The sequence below is a fragment of the Hevea brasiliensis genome, chromosome 1, assembly GCF_030052815.1.
Source record: "Hevea brasiliensis isolate MT/VB/25A 57/8 chromosome 1, ASM3005281v1, whole genome shotgun sequence".
In the NCBI taxonomy this organism is placed as follows: Eukaryota; Viridiplantae; Streptophyta; class Magnoliopsida; order Malpighiales; family Euphorbiaceae; genus Hevea; species Hevea brasiliensis.
In genome coordinates, this window is record NC_079493.1 from 12,769,390 (window position 1) to 12,784,487 (window position 15,098).

The 15,098-nt window shown below is 30.8% G+C and overlaps 1 protein-coding gene across 3 annotated transcripts; it reads left to right on the forward strand.

Moving 5' to 3' along the window:
• Nucleotides 1-1,842: 1,842 nt before the first annotated feature.
• On the forward strand, nt 1,843-14,568 carry LOC110663628 (tryptophan--tRNA ligase, cytoplasmic). 3 transcript variants are annotated; one of them, XM_058144101.1, is made up of 13 exons: nt 1,843-2,372; nt 2,490-2,675; nt 3,164-3,215; nt 3,709-3,774; nt 4,269-4,388; nt 9,555-9,647; nt 10,241-10,321; nt 11,756-11,827; nt 12,667-12,735; nt 12,816-12,926; nt 14,103-14,162; nt 14,241-14,276; nt 14,369-14,568. In XM_058144101.1, exons 1-11 carry the CDS (start codon nt 2,032-2,034, stop codon nt 14,151-14,153), a joined length of 1,242 nt encoding a protein of 413 aa, XP_058000084.1. In that variant the 5' UTR covers nt 1,843-2,031; the 3' UTR covers nt 14,154-14,162; nt 14,241-14,276; nt 14,369-14,568. The 3 variants fall into 3 exon arrangements, with proteins under 3 accessions (XP_058000084.1, XP_058000094.1, XP_058000091.1); XM_058144111.1 differs by having other exon boundaries at nt 1,846-2,372; nt 4,302-4,388; XM_058144108.1 differs by having other exon boundaries at nt 1,846-2,372; nt 4,302-4,388; nt 14,241-14,568.
• Nucleotides 14,569-15,098: the final 530 nt, after the last annotated feature.

Below are 15,098 nucleotides of genomic sequence, written 5' to 3' on the forward strand. Positions count from 1 at the left end.
AATTTCACGGGCAATTTACCTATTGCTATCTCTACTTGTGCAACATATGAATTACTATGAACCACCTTCAATTAATGATTTCGATGGATATTGAATTTATAAACATGGATTTTGTATTTTGTTCAATGCGTTAATGCATCAACTAAAAACTAGATTCAATATATATACATTACTCACTTATTATGTTTGTTTAAATTATATAAATTTCATTGAACTTAATATGATTTATTTAATAGTTTTAAAAAATTTCAATTTTCTTTATTTAAATATCTTTAGGTTTGAGAACATCCTAACACAGGGTGAGCATTCAGTTCAAATCGAACCGAATTGAATTAAATTATGAAAATTAAATTACATATTTTAGAAATCGAACCGAATTGAAATGGATGAAAAATCGAATCGAATTGAACTGCTCTATTTCTGTTCAGTTCAGTTCAAATCAATCGGTTTTGATTTTTGATTGAGTTTTTAATTTTGACTTGATTTTTAAGTTATTTGATCTAATTTTGACTTTGGTTTGAATCTAATAAACATTAATTAATGAAATTAAACAATTTATATATATATAATTAAACATAATTAATAAATTTTTCATAAAAATAAATTAATTGAAAAATCAATTCGGTTCGATTTAAATATATAAAATTACTATTTGATTTTATTTTATCGATTTTTTTCTCTTTAAAATCGAACTGAAAGAAAATAATTAGAATTTTTATAATATAAAATCAAACCGAACCGATTAAAATTTAAAACCGAACCGAATTAACTCGGTTCAGTTCAATTTTTTGATTTAAATTGAAATCTGCTCACCCAGACCTATCATTTTTACTCTATAATTATTTTTTAAAAATAATTACCAGACTTCTATTTTAAAAACATTAATTAATAAATGCTTTGAAAGCATATTACTCGGCTGATGGAAGAGAGATAATAATATATTTTCACTTTTAATTAAAAGGAGAATAAGTAAAAAATTAAACTTAAAAAACTTTATTATTGATAAAAATTATATGTATATAACTTTAAAAACAGCTTTTACATGAATATGCTACCTAATAATAAAGTTTTGGAATAGGAGGGATTTCTCTATCTCAAGGTTAGATAGAGCTTACGGACTACTGGAGATTTATATGACTTTCCTATTGCTTACTTATAAGTTATATTAAGAGCTGAATTTTTAACTATTGATCCCATTCTTTATGGGTGGTATAGTCTCTTTCTTTTTTTTTTTTTTTAATTTATTGTCTTCTTTTTTTTTTATTTTTTTATATAAAAAATTAATTTATCATATTAAAATTAACTTTTTTATTCAAATATTTTTAAAATTTAATTTTTAAAATCTTATCTCATAAAAAATATTATAATTTTTTTTACATCTTTTAAAAATTTTAAAATTTATAATTTCAGATATTATAAATTTTATTAATTATATTATATATCCCTAAAAATCAATTTTTTAAAATAAATTTTTGAATAAGTTAAAAAAGAGTGAATTATTTTTAAAAAAATTATATTCATATATATATATAAATAATTATTCAATAAAAAATTATTTATAAAATTTAAAATTTTATTTTTAAAATATTTCTTATATTTCAAATATAAAAATTTTAATAATAATATTTTAAAAATCATTACATGACATATATATTATTTTTTAATTTTATTTGTCATTTTATTAATACATATCAATTAATTTAAGAAATAACAAAAAAATATTAATTAATTTATTAATTCTTAAAATTTTTTATTATATAAAAATAAATAATTAAAAATTTTATCAATATCAAAATTTTATTATATAATTATAAAAGTATAAAACATAAAAATTAAATATTAAATAATATGCACAAAAACATAAACACTTGTTAATCTTTCAAAATGGAGAGGCTAATTCGTGTAAATAATTAATCATTAACAAAAGAATTTTTTTTTTATTTTAAAAAAATGTTTGCTCGGCGGTGAACCGGACGTTGAGTACAAGTCATAGGTGATTCTGTGGGACTTGATTGAGATACTGAAGAAGCCATGGGAGAAGATATGAAAGGGAAAGACACAAACGAAGAGCAAGAGCAGGTCGTGAATCCATGGGAGGTGTCGGCCAAAGACGGAGGGAAGATCGACTACGACAAACTAATCGACAAATTCGGATGCCAGAGGCTCGACCACTCGCTAATTGACCGCGTCCGCCGCCTTACCGGCCGCGCTCCCCACGTCTTCCTGCGCCGTGGCGTCTTCTTCGCCCACAGGGACTTCAATGACATATTGGATGCTTACGAGCGAGGCGAGAAATTTTTTCTCTACACTGGCAGAGGCCCCTCCTCTGAATCTCTGCATTTGGGTCATCTAATTCCGTTTATGTTTACGAGGTAAGTTACTTGCAACAGCTAATTCAATTTTTCATCAATTCATAGGGCTCTTTGATTATATCACTTGGAGGTGTAAGTGTAATGCTTCAGTTGATAATGTTGATATTTTGTTTTTAGATACCTTCAAGAGGCGTTTAGGGTTCCGCTTGTTATACAGCTTACTGATGATGAAAAGTGTATGTGGAAAAATCTGTCTGTGGAGGAGAGCAAAAGACTGGCCCGTGAAAATGCTAGAGATATTATTGCTTGTGGATTTGACATCACTAGAACTTTCATTTTCCAAGATTTTGAGTATGTTGGTGGGTAAGTAACAGGTTTATTTGAATCAATCTAAGAAAAATTATTCCTTTACATATTGTTTAACAAATTATACTAGTATCTTTTTGCACATTTCCAATTGGTACTTCTTGTTTAAGTCGTGCAATGTTATTATTTTTTGTCTCTAGGATAAATTTAAATTTTGGGTGAGTTATGTATGTTTTAATTATGCTGCATTCAGCCGTGTGTAAAAACTTTGAGTTGGTGTTTTGAGCTGTGTTAAGAATTTGTGATTCCAAGGGATTAGAAGTAATCGTAATTTTATGTCTTGTTTTGTAAATGGAGGCTGCTTTTCGCTAAATGTCTTGGGAAGCAATCAAATCAGTTATCAACTCAAACACATGCCCTGGTTTCTATGTATTTTGTTCTGTTTTCAGTTATTCGTGATCTTGACATTAACTAAAGCATCTATCTAATATTTCTTCACATTGCTTGTTTTTACCTGCATTATACTGCCTGTTGACTTTATGCAGTTCCTTCTACAATAACATGGTGAAAGTTGAAAAGTGTGTCACATATAATAAGGTAGTTATTTCTTTACTTATCTTTCCTCTCCTTGCATGCACAAACACACTTTGTTTAAATTGGGTGTAAGGAGAGGGAAAAAAGGGTTCCTACTCTTGTCTGGTAGAAAACGGTAAAGAAGGATAAGTCTCACCCTTCCTTACCCTTCAAAGCTCCAAATTTCTTACATACCAAATTTAAATGTAAGGGTAAGTGATTCGCCAAAGAATAAAAAAGCTTTTTTTTCCATTTTATCCTCATACCTTTTATTTTATTTCCTTTTATGGATTGAATATTGTAGTAATTTTAACACTTGGTAGCATACAAGAGAAGTTTAAATTTTTTAATTTGCTTCCCTCATCCTCCCCTCCATTTACATTAATTAGCCTCCCTTCCCCTTTCCCTGTCGCCATCCAAACAAAGTTTCAGAGGTTCTTTGCTATACTGTTGAATTCCTCTTAATTAGGACTACCAGTCTAACACACGCGTCTTACAATTTTGCTGCAATGCACAGGTTGTGGGTATTTTTGGTTTTACTGGTGAAGATCATATTGGCAAAGTTAGCTTCCCAGCTGTGCAGGTTAGTTTTTTGCTGCTATGTACCGATTCTAAATGATATCCTTTTTTTTTTTTTGAGTAGATTCTAAATGATATCTTCGCATGGTTGCAGGGATGGTAATTGTGTTCTGTTATTGGGCATATTCAACAATTACTTGTCTTTTAATGTTGAGCCTGTTAGAGTTTTCCTTGTAACTTGTCAATGCTATGTAGCTGTTAGCTTTTAAACATTTAATTCTTTTTGAGTTGACTAATTATACCTCACACAAGTGAAAAATAAAACCACAATCTTTACCATTCAAAACTTCTGATTGTGTTGAACATTTACTGCACTATTCATCATGCTTTATTTGGAAGTATGTAGAGTTGCTTATGCCTTTCTAACAAGTTACTATAACCTAGTAAATATTACTATGTGAACATAGTTTGAATGGATAAAAAATTGGCTGGCCTATTACATGCATTTCTTTTCTTGATCTCTATTCACCATAATGATTGGTATTATTTCTATGGAAGGGTTCTATATGCTTCATTTTGGTCTTGGTGCAGGCAGTTCCATCCTTTCCCAGTTCATTTCCACACTTGTTCTCTGGCAAAGATGATCTCCGTTGCTTAATTCCTTGTGCTATTGACCAGGTAAAAGTTTCTATCAAATTTGAATATGCTTTTGGATGTAATTATTGTTTATGTGAACACCACTGCTTTTTATGGAGTATGTGAATTTTCACTCTTGTTGTGTTTAATAATTTGATTTAGCACTTTGGTTATAATTTTAGCATTTAACTTCAAGCATTTTAATAGTATTTATTTTTCAACTTTTAATTTTTCATCATGTTAGATAACATTTTTGCTTTTTTTTTTTTTTTTGTTAAAAAATACTTAAATGTCTTAATCTTTTTTTTAAACTAACAATGATTTTTCTCAACTACCACCTTCATCACTCTACAGACTAAGGGTTTTAAGTAAAGTAGAACTAAAGTAGAGGATATGCATTGCAATTTGTTCTGGGTTAGGTTGAATGTCATAAAGACCGCACAAAGCTCTCACTTTAAATATGTTTAATTTATTTTACAAAGGGACAGCAGAATTAAAGAGGATATTGACAACAACATTCAAGTGAGATGAAGTGAAGAAGTACAATATATGTTTTTTATGATTGCATCATTGCAATATACCATCTAAGTTGAAGGGAAGTTTTATACAATTGCAATATGATCCATTACTATTTACGGCAACAAGTAGTGGACAGTGAAGAAACAACACATTCAAAATATTAGCTTGACAGAAATGATGGTTCTAAAAAATGGATGTGCGAATAAACAAGGATGGACTAGATAAGGAATAATGGCATTCATATAAAAGTGGAAGTGACACTCATTAAGGAAAAGTTTAGAGGGCGATTGAGATGGTTTTGACGCATGCTTCTTGGACCAACACATGCATCATTATGAAAGGTTGAGCACTTTGAAGTTATAGAATATTAGATACTGAGGGACAAATCTAGGATGATGTGTGTTGGGGGTGGCGCACGTGATACTCCCGAGCCGTGGTACGGGTGCGTGGTACGCGGTACCCCACTAAACGAAATATAGGATTCATAAGGGGTAGTCTGAATCAGTATGCTAATTCGATTAGTAATTCGTTTAGTTGATGCGTCAATTTGATTTAAGGTACACTAATTATATTTATTTAATAAATAACTTATTTTTTAATTTTATTTAACATATTATATTTATAAATTAAAATATTAATTTAATATGATAATTTTTTAATATAATATACATTTTTATAAAATTCAAAGTTATTTATTTATTTTTTTAAGAAAAGTTATTTAATTATTATTATATTAAAATAATATGATTTTAAATAATTAATATAATAAATAGTTAATAATGATTATTTATCTAAATAATTTTAATTTTTTCTCAATAAAATATTCATTTGCACTCCAAAAATCAAGAATATACTGCCACCTAACATACCCAACCCACTAACAAGTCTTCCACCTACAAAATTTGGTCTTTCAAAACGTATCTCCTTTTTCCTTTTTCTTCTTCTTCTTCATTTCTGCGACTTATCTTCTTCTTCTTCTTCTTGTGCCTATTGCTTACACATGTGCATGCCTTTTGATTTTTCTTCTTTCTTTCTCTCTTCCTTCCTTTCTTCTTTTTATTCTCGCTGGAACCTCCATTTTGGAGAACCAGATCGCGTCCCCTAGCGTTTTGGAACGCAGATGACTCGCGATTTGGAACTCACGAACCAGATCGCGATTCCCAGGGGGTTTGAGTTAATCTGGTAACTATGGGCGGGAATAGTGAAAAAAGATCAAGTAGCCCTAAGTCTTTCTAACAGTGTAGCCCTAAAGTGGGTGGAATGGAGGAAAAAGATGCAATATCTAATCTTAAATAGTTTGCGGTTATGACTTGAGTTGAGCTACCACCACCATCACCAATATAGTTGAAAGTCAAATTTCATATTTGAATAGAGACATCAGAAGAACGGTGAGAGGAGGATCCACAAAGTCTTGTTAAGGCTAGAACGGGGGGAAAAAAAAGGGAGATAAGAGGCAAAGTTTCTAAAGGATGCTTCTTTGAGGGATTTTGGATTAACACATTGATGTAGAACAAGAGGAAACCAAAGGATTAAGAGAAAAAAATTCTCGAGAAGCAATTCTCAAGATGCAAAGGAAGAGAAACAAATTCTCAAGAGAAACTAATTCTCAAGTCTCAACAATATTAATTCTCAATTGTCAATAATATTATAATAAAAGTCCACTATAAAATCCTTCGATAACATATGCATTATAGTAAAATAACTAGTCCTATTGCTACTAGGATTAGGAACCCCAAAATAACTAAATTTCCCAAATAAAATAGAACGCTACTTCCTAATAGAACTCTATAAATATTTCTATTTAATACTATTAATTCCTAAATAATAAAAATCTAAATTTCCTTATGTTGAGTCTTCTTCCAATATTGCATCGTTTTCCCCTTATTAGAAAAAACTCAACCTCAAGTCTTGTTGTGTGGAAGAATTAGGAACTGGATTCGGAGAATAAGGAACTTATTATTCTTTGATGGTAGTAATAAGATTGAAACGGAAATCATGCTTTCCTTTGCATTCCTGGAAACATTTAAATATAAAAAACTTTCACAACTACAATTGAAAGACTCTTCAATTTCTTAGGAACAAAGGGAATATGAAAAATATTTAATTTATGTTGTTGCTTCTTTAACTTGATTTTCTTTAATTTCTAGGCTAGTTTTCTCAAGCTTTTCTTTCTTGACTTCATCAGCTTCTTATTCTAGAACTAGTTTTTCAACATGCATTTCTAGAATTGGTTCTTCAACATGTGAAGACTCAAAAACAAAGCTTTAGGTTCTTCAATTTTAGCTTTCTTTTGTTTTTCTTGGTCTTTGTCTTCAAGTTGCTTAACAAATTCAAGCTGCTCCTTTTGTTCTTGCCTTATACCATTAAGGACTCTTGCTAACTCATTGAACTCTACTTTTAGTTTAAACATGCTATTTGCTTTCAGTGTAACAAAGCTTGATATCACATATTCTTTCTTCCATGTTTCAAGTTTGCTTTCCCTGACTTGTAAAATTTGTTTGATATCTCAATATTTATAATGTAAATAAGGACATAAGTCACTATTACCAGCATTTTTATTTATCCAATGACATATAATTGTAATCTATAACATGAAGTATCACCTAAAACTCAATTCAAGTATCTTACCATTCTTAAAGAGTTGTTTTTACCCCAAAAGGACATTAAAATTGAAATCAACATGTTGAAATTAATGAGGGGTCTTGTCAAAATTTTGCTGATGTGACATGTTAACATGGCGTTGAGCTAGTAGTGACATGGCAAGACAGGACTATGCAATAAAGTTCTTGTGCTCATGGTAATCTGCATGAGCTCAGCCTACGAAGGCAGAGATCTGAAAATCTACCCTTCAGGTTCTCTCAATAGGTACACCAGAAGGAGGCTTCAAAGGCGGTAAAGGGAAGATCAGCAATTGGCGAAGTGTGGGGGAGATTCGAGCCGAAAACTTCTGAGTATCATGCAGGTCATGATTTGGGTTGGGATCTGACCCAAACGGATCTCTGTATCTGGGCTTTCTAGTGACTGGACTTGCCCGAGGATTTTTGGTAGATTGCTGGTGGTGTTTGGTTTTTGGGTGGATGGATGGTAATGGGTCAGTGAAGACAGTGGCTTGGACTATTTCGTGAGGAATAAGCTCTGTTTCATGGGGAACCAAGGGCCAGCAGAACAAAATAACTCAAGGGAAAGACTTGTGAGGGACTTGAAAATTTTGTAAGGAAATTTTCGAAGAAAAACAACACACCTAGGAGTTTTAGCTCTGATACTAATTTGATGTAGAATAAGAAGATACCAGAGGACAAGAGAAACAAATTCTCAAGACGCGAGGGAGGAGAAACAAATTCTCTAGAGAAACTAATTCTTAACTTTGTTAATTCTCAATTGCCAATAATATCATAATAAAAGTCTATTATAATATCCCTGGATGACATGTATTTGTAGTAAAATAACAAGTCCTGTTACTACTATGATTAAGAATCCTAAAACAACTAAATTTATTTTCCAAATAAAATAAAATAGAATACTACTTTCTGATAGAACTCTATAAATATTTCTAATTAATAAATAATAATAGAATTCTTAAACAATAAAAATCTAAATTTTCTAATTCTACAATTAATATAATTTCTAAGTTGAGTCTTCATCCAATACTACATCACAAATTGTACAAGGATAGGATACAACAAGAAGAAAATTTAATATTTAATTATATTTATTAAAAAACTGTTTAAGTTGGTTTTGTCGGTTATTTTCTTAAATAACCAATAACTGATTTTTTTCAAAGAAATATCCAAAAACCTATTGAACCAAAATATATACTGCCAAAATAAGCGAATTTTATCAGTTCAGTTTGTCTTTGCATTTATAAATGAATATTGCTCACCTCTATCTGGGTGTTTTATAGTGAGGATTGAGAAAAGGTTTAGTTCATTTAAAGATATTATTGGTAAAAAATTGCCCAGGAATTGAAACTTTGGAGTATTATCTTTCTTTACAACTTTGTGGTTTGCTAAACTGACCATGTATTGATTACTGGGGAGGAGCAGGCCTGCTTTGTTTTGGTGTTAGTTCGGGCCTCTATCTTCTATCTTAACTGTTGTGAACTTGGTGGAGATTGGGAAATGTGTACTGAGTTGGTGTTATATATGAAAATGGGATGGGACGTGGAGTCAGTGACTAAGTCAAATTGTGAGTTTATAAGATGATTCTGGTCAGTGTCTCATTGCCTGGAAGAATAGGAGTGGCACACTCTGGGGGAAATTCCATAATCTGTGGAACAATTGGTATAGGGAGCAGAGGTTTGATCGCATTGTGCATATGATTAGTTATATGAGGATTAGAATTTTTAGAACCTTGTTCTCATGACTATCCTTTTCTACTTATAAATTGAATTACTAAATAGAAGTAGACAATTAATCTACGGTATTCCTTAAAACATGTAATATTACTTCCCATTATTAATTATTATTGTTCTTTTATCAAAAGAAGGAAATAATGAGTTAATTACTATTTAAATTGATTAAAGGTTGACCCTTCTTATATTGAGTCTGTTCCCTGATTTTGGAGGTACTTCAATGAGATATGACAAAATGTGTTCCTGCTTTTGTTACCGTAAACTTTTTTTGTTTTCAATGTTTGAACTTTAGATCTTCATGCTGTTCTTATTATTGTCTCTGCCTTTTGATTTCTCAGGATCCATATTTCAGAATGACAAGAGATGTTGCTCCTCGGATAGGATATCACAAGCCTTCATTGATTGAATCAACATTCTTCCCTGCACTGCAGGTACCTTTTTTTTTTTTTTTTTTATTTTAGGCACAGAAGGACTGGTGATCTAAAGTATTAGTGTCTGCAAAAGCACATATGAAATTTCATTTGCTATAATTGCTATTGTTTCTACTTTAAGTAGTACTTTTTCCCCTGTGAGTTTGTTTTCTTTCCCTTTTTTATTTCTGTTTTTCTTTATATATATATATATATATATATATATATATATATATATATATATATATATATATATATATATATATATGATAAAACTGCCTTAATTTCATCAGAAATGAAGATAGTTAGACCTGAGATTTGGATAAAGGTATGGGGGAAATGCTATCCGTCTTACTAAAAGCTTTACCATTTAGTCAATTATATTTTGACTTATTACATGTAATATATCGCCTTGTTTTCATAGTGGAAACTAAAGTCATTTTTAGATCTGAATTCCAAAGGATTTGCCAGTTTATCCTAGTGCTTCAGTCAAATTTCATTGAGTGGCATTTGGAATGCAATTGCAACACTCCTCAAGCCATTCATACTGTTTATTGTTAGTACTTGCAATAACATTATTGATTGTTTCTGCTTCTGAATATGGGGACATGCAGGGGGAGACAGGAAAAATGTCGGCTAGTGATCCAAATTCAGCTATATATGTAACCGATTCAGCTAAGGAAATCAAGAACAAGGTGTGGTCCTGGAAGGGAGCCTCTCTCTCTCTCTCTCTCCGTCTCACACACGCGCACCCACACGCGCACACCCCCACACACACTCAAGCACATACTTGCACACACATCCCTGGGGTCCTGCTAATTTACTGCCAAAATGAGGGAATTATCAATCTCCCACCTTTTCTGGTAGACAAAATTGTTTGTCTGATCACTGATGGATTAGCTAGACCATTGAAAGGGAGGTAATTGTTTAAGTCTTGTTCCAATCTCTTCACACCAACATTTGAAATCTAACCAGTGGCCACAGTTTTGTTCATAATTAACTAAAATATCTCTCTAGTCTCTACCAATATTCTTGCACCTATATATTTTAGATTGTGAAGGTATAGAGAACTTTGAGTTATTAGGCTATCAAATAAGTAAAAAATTCTTGAGAGCTGATGATGGTAGCAACATGAATTCTTATTGTAAGCATGTCAGAGTTGATGTATGCCTCATCGTATCATCACCAAGAAAATGGGTCATTCAAATATGGTTGTTAACCAGAACCAAAGATGGTATAAAGACCTAAATATGTTTGAATGATGAATGAATTTCAATGTAAAAGATGGAGAGTCGACTCCATATAATGTGGAAGGAAACCTTTAGTCTCGACTGATAAAATTATATCATAGCAAAATTATCCAATTAAAATTTTCATGGGAGTTTTGTTCACTGTACTAATGAGACTGATACTACATTAGTTTGCAGTTTCACTACATTTATGCATGAGAATCACAATTTGTCCCTCAGTTGCCAATATCATTACATATGTACTTGTGTGTGTTTTGTGTATGTGTGTAGGCTTTGCATAATTGCATGTAAAGGATGTGCTTGAGTGAGTTCATTTTTTGCATCGTGGAAGAACTAGTTTCTGAAACATGCATTGACTTTCTACCAGAATGTACAGTGTTTAAAAAAGCAAGCGAGCAGATACCTTGTATCTGAATGGTGCAAAATCCATTTCTTTGTAGCTTTTAAAAGTTAGCCTCATGAACCTTTAGAACAAAAAAAGACAAATGGCTGGTAGTGTTAACGCCACTCCATTCTATTCCTAATAAGCGGCTTTTCCTGTTTTATTGCTGTTTTGCTATAACATAACCAATGTCTCCACTTTACTTCTTTTTTAGTCATATCTGTGTTATGTATCGGTTAGGATGCTGGTTCTGTCCAGTCACATTGCAGTTGTGTTTTTTTTTTTTTTTTTTGATATTCTATTTAGTTGTGTTATTTGTTATGAATTGGTCTTTATGACTTAGAAAAATGGAAGAGAATGTTTAAAATACAATCGGACTAAGAGCAAGCCTGGACCCTTCACTGGGTATAAATGCTTGGAAATGTGGATGTTTAGGTCAATGTGATGAATTTGAATAAGCGTGCTTTTTACTAATGCAAGTTGTGTTGATGCTATAGATAAACAAGCATGCTTTCTCTGGCGGTCAAGATTCTGAGGAGAAGCACAGAAAATATGGAGCAAATTTAGAGGTAATAAACTTTTCTGCTGAAGTGTGATGAAGAAAGTCAAAGTCTCTTGAGAATAATCATATTAGCTCTAATTGTTATACCTTTTGTGCTAAAAGAATTGCTCCTAGAAATTGTAAAAGGAAAATTATTATTTAGTCCCAGTATTTTAACGAAACTAATTACTTAGTCCTCTAGTTTACAAAATACAGTATTTAGTCTCTATATGTTTAGTCCATGAACTGTTTAGTTCCTCTCGTTAACTCTTATTTTAGTAAAGTTAGTCAAAGGAGAAAGAATAGTTGTAGACAGAGATTGAATAGTTGATAGATTTAAAATTACGAGGACTAAATAATTGTATTATTCAAATTATATGGTCTAAATAGTTGAGTTGGGAAAAAAATGTTTTAAAATAATGGGAGAGATAAACAGTTCATAAACTAAAAAATAGAGGGACTAAATAATGTATTTTCAAAATAAAGAGGCTAAGTAGTTAGTTTCATTAAAATGTAGAGATTAAATAGTAATTTTCCTAAAAAAAAAAGTTCTCTTTTCCAATTCTTTCTTCCCTTTGTCAACAAATACTTGGGAAGTGTTTGGTAAGATGTTTGCTTTGTTGATGTGCAAATGTTCACAAGTCGTGGGAAAAGAAAGGGGAAAATGGAAATTGAGATTTTGTTTTTGGGTGACAACTGGGATGAGGTGCATGCGTATGTGGGGTGGGGCCTAGATGAGTGATTTGCTTATATTTTAATATATTTGTGATTGTGTTCCAACTTCTTGTTCATATTCTTCATAAATGTTTGATTCCTCATGAGATGGAACACCATTATAAATATTTATTTTGTTTGGCCATCCTACAGGTAGATATACCAATCAAATATTTAAGTTTTTTCCTGGAGGATGACGATGAGCTTGAACACATAAAAAAGGTAAATCATAATTATGATTTCTCCAAATTTTGGACATTTCTAAAGGTTTACCTTCTTACTAGTAAGTTGTCCTCATTTAGGAGTATGCTGCGGGACGCATGCTAACAGGAGAGGTGAAGAAGCGTCTTGCTGAGGTTTTGACTGACTTGGTTGAAAGACATCGTTTGGCGCGGTCTGCAGTGACTGATGAAGTAAGTAAAGATTACCATGGTTATTATGTTTGATTTTAATTGCACTCTAAGCAAAGTAGATTGAACTGATAGTTTGAATTTTTTTCTTTTGGGTATTTTTTAGGTTTTAGGTTGAATTTTAGTTTTCTGTATTAAAAAAAACCAATGCATTGGTTAACCAATGGAATATATAAATTTATCTTTTTCCCTTTATCCTTGTCTCGGTGTTACTGGTTTAATTTGCTCTCTTCTTCTTCTTCTTCTTCTTCTTCTTTTAATCCCTTTGAAGACTGATTAAAATCTTGTATCATTAATTATTACTTTAATTAAGTTTTTCTTTTTTTTTGGTTATTGAGGTGGAAAATTGTGATATATATGTGAAATTTTGAAAAACATGCAAGTCCTTAGGCTATAAAAGGCTAATTTTGTCTATGCTGTCTATGCTATATAGCTTAAGAAATGAGTCAAAATGTAAAAGCCAATTAATAGTATAGAACTGAAAAATCAGTGGAACTGGTTAGTTGAGATTCCAGTTAACCGTTTGTAATGGTTAATTTCAATTAATTGACTGATAGGATCAATTTGGTTAAAAGAAATATCCTGTTTGATTCAGAAAATTAACCATGGATGGATTAAGTGCACCTAATTTTACTGTTATGCAATTGCGGTTCTGATTTGAGGTTTGTCTGAGAACCAAAGTCGAACCAAATATTTAGTATGGTTCTGGTTTTGTTCTTCGATTTTTTGTTGCAGTTTCAGTTCAGTTCTTAGTACTTCAGTTTCGGTTCGAACTTATTCCAGTTTTTTTTTTTTTCCAGAACTTACTCCAGTTCAGGCTTCAGTTCTTGAAAAAATTTTATACAAATATTGACATGAAAGTCAATACTTAAATTATCATTTAAGTAAAATTAGAGAAAAAAAACATATTCTTCGGTTTGGTTATGGTTTGGTACAGTTTTAGTTCAATTATTAGTAAAGAATTAGAATCAAACCAAAATAGTAACATAAGTTTGATTTGGTATGGTTACGATCAGTTCAATATAGTCTTTTTGTTTAGTTTAGAACTCTCATGAACTGTGCACACCACTAACCAAGTAAGGCGGTGAATTTATTCTTACAAGTACTTGACTGTATACTTTCAAAAAATTGAATGAAGGAAATTGCCATTAATCATGGCTTTTTGTTATCTTGTTTCAGATGGTGGATGCATTCATGGCAGTGAGACCTCTCCCCAATATGTTCGACTGAAAAGTGGAGGTAACACAGATACAAGCTTTTCTTTCAATGAAAGAATTTGTCATTGCTTCAAATTAAATTCAGGGTGTGCTTGTGCAGAATCATTACATTGAAGTGGCAGTTTTGAATAGTACAGTGAGTTCTTTTTCTACATTAATTATAGAGAAGAGATATATTTATTTCAAATAAAAACAATTTCATTATTTTTTTGGCAAAACTTATATTAGCTGCTGTGGTTGGCCAATGGCTTGTTTTTCCATGGTTCTGGATGATAATAGCCAAGGCAAAGATCACCATTTCCTTTAGCATGGTCTTGGAGGGATTGAAAAATCTCATGAACTAACTCATCCCATTTGCTTTTGTGTTAATGACCAAAAAAAGTTGTTCAAATTCGTAATGGAAGATAATTTCTATTTTTGAAGCCAAATTTGTATGGAAGTTAATTTTGTTTTATAAATTAGTATTAACTATAACCAAAATATGTTTTAGAACTTCTACATTATTGGCTTGATATATATATTTTTATTCATACACATTTCGTATGATAATGTTTAAGGAGAGGGAGAGTGAAATAGAGAGTATAAATTACAAATAATAATAAATTATAATGTAGTCCTTGTATTTTATCGTTATTGACGCTTTCGTTTTGTTATTTTAAAAAATAAAATGAAAAATTTCCTAAAATTTGGTGGAGTTTGTGATAAAAGTTGGTTGGCAAAATGTTGAATTGAATCTTGTATTTATTGAGAAAATTTAATTTAGTCTATTTTTAATTTTCTGTTAAATTTAGTTTAAAAGTTTTAATTTAAGTTTAATTTAATTTAAAAATTAAAATTTATGAATTAAATTTTTTGATTTTTTAATTTAATCAAAAAATAAAGAAATTTAATTTCGGATTAATTTTTTGACTTTTTAATATAAGATAAAAATTAAGAAGTTTAATTTCTTAATTTTTTT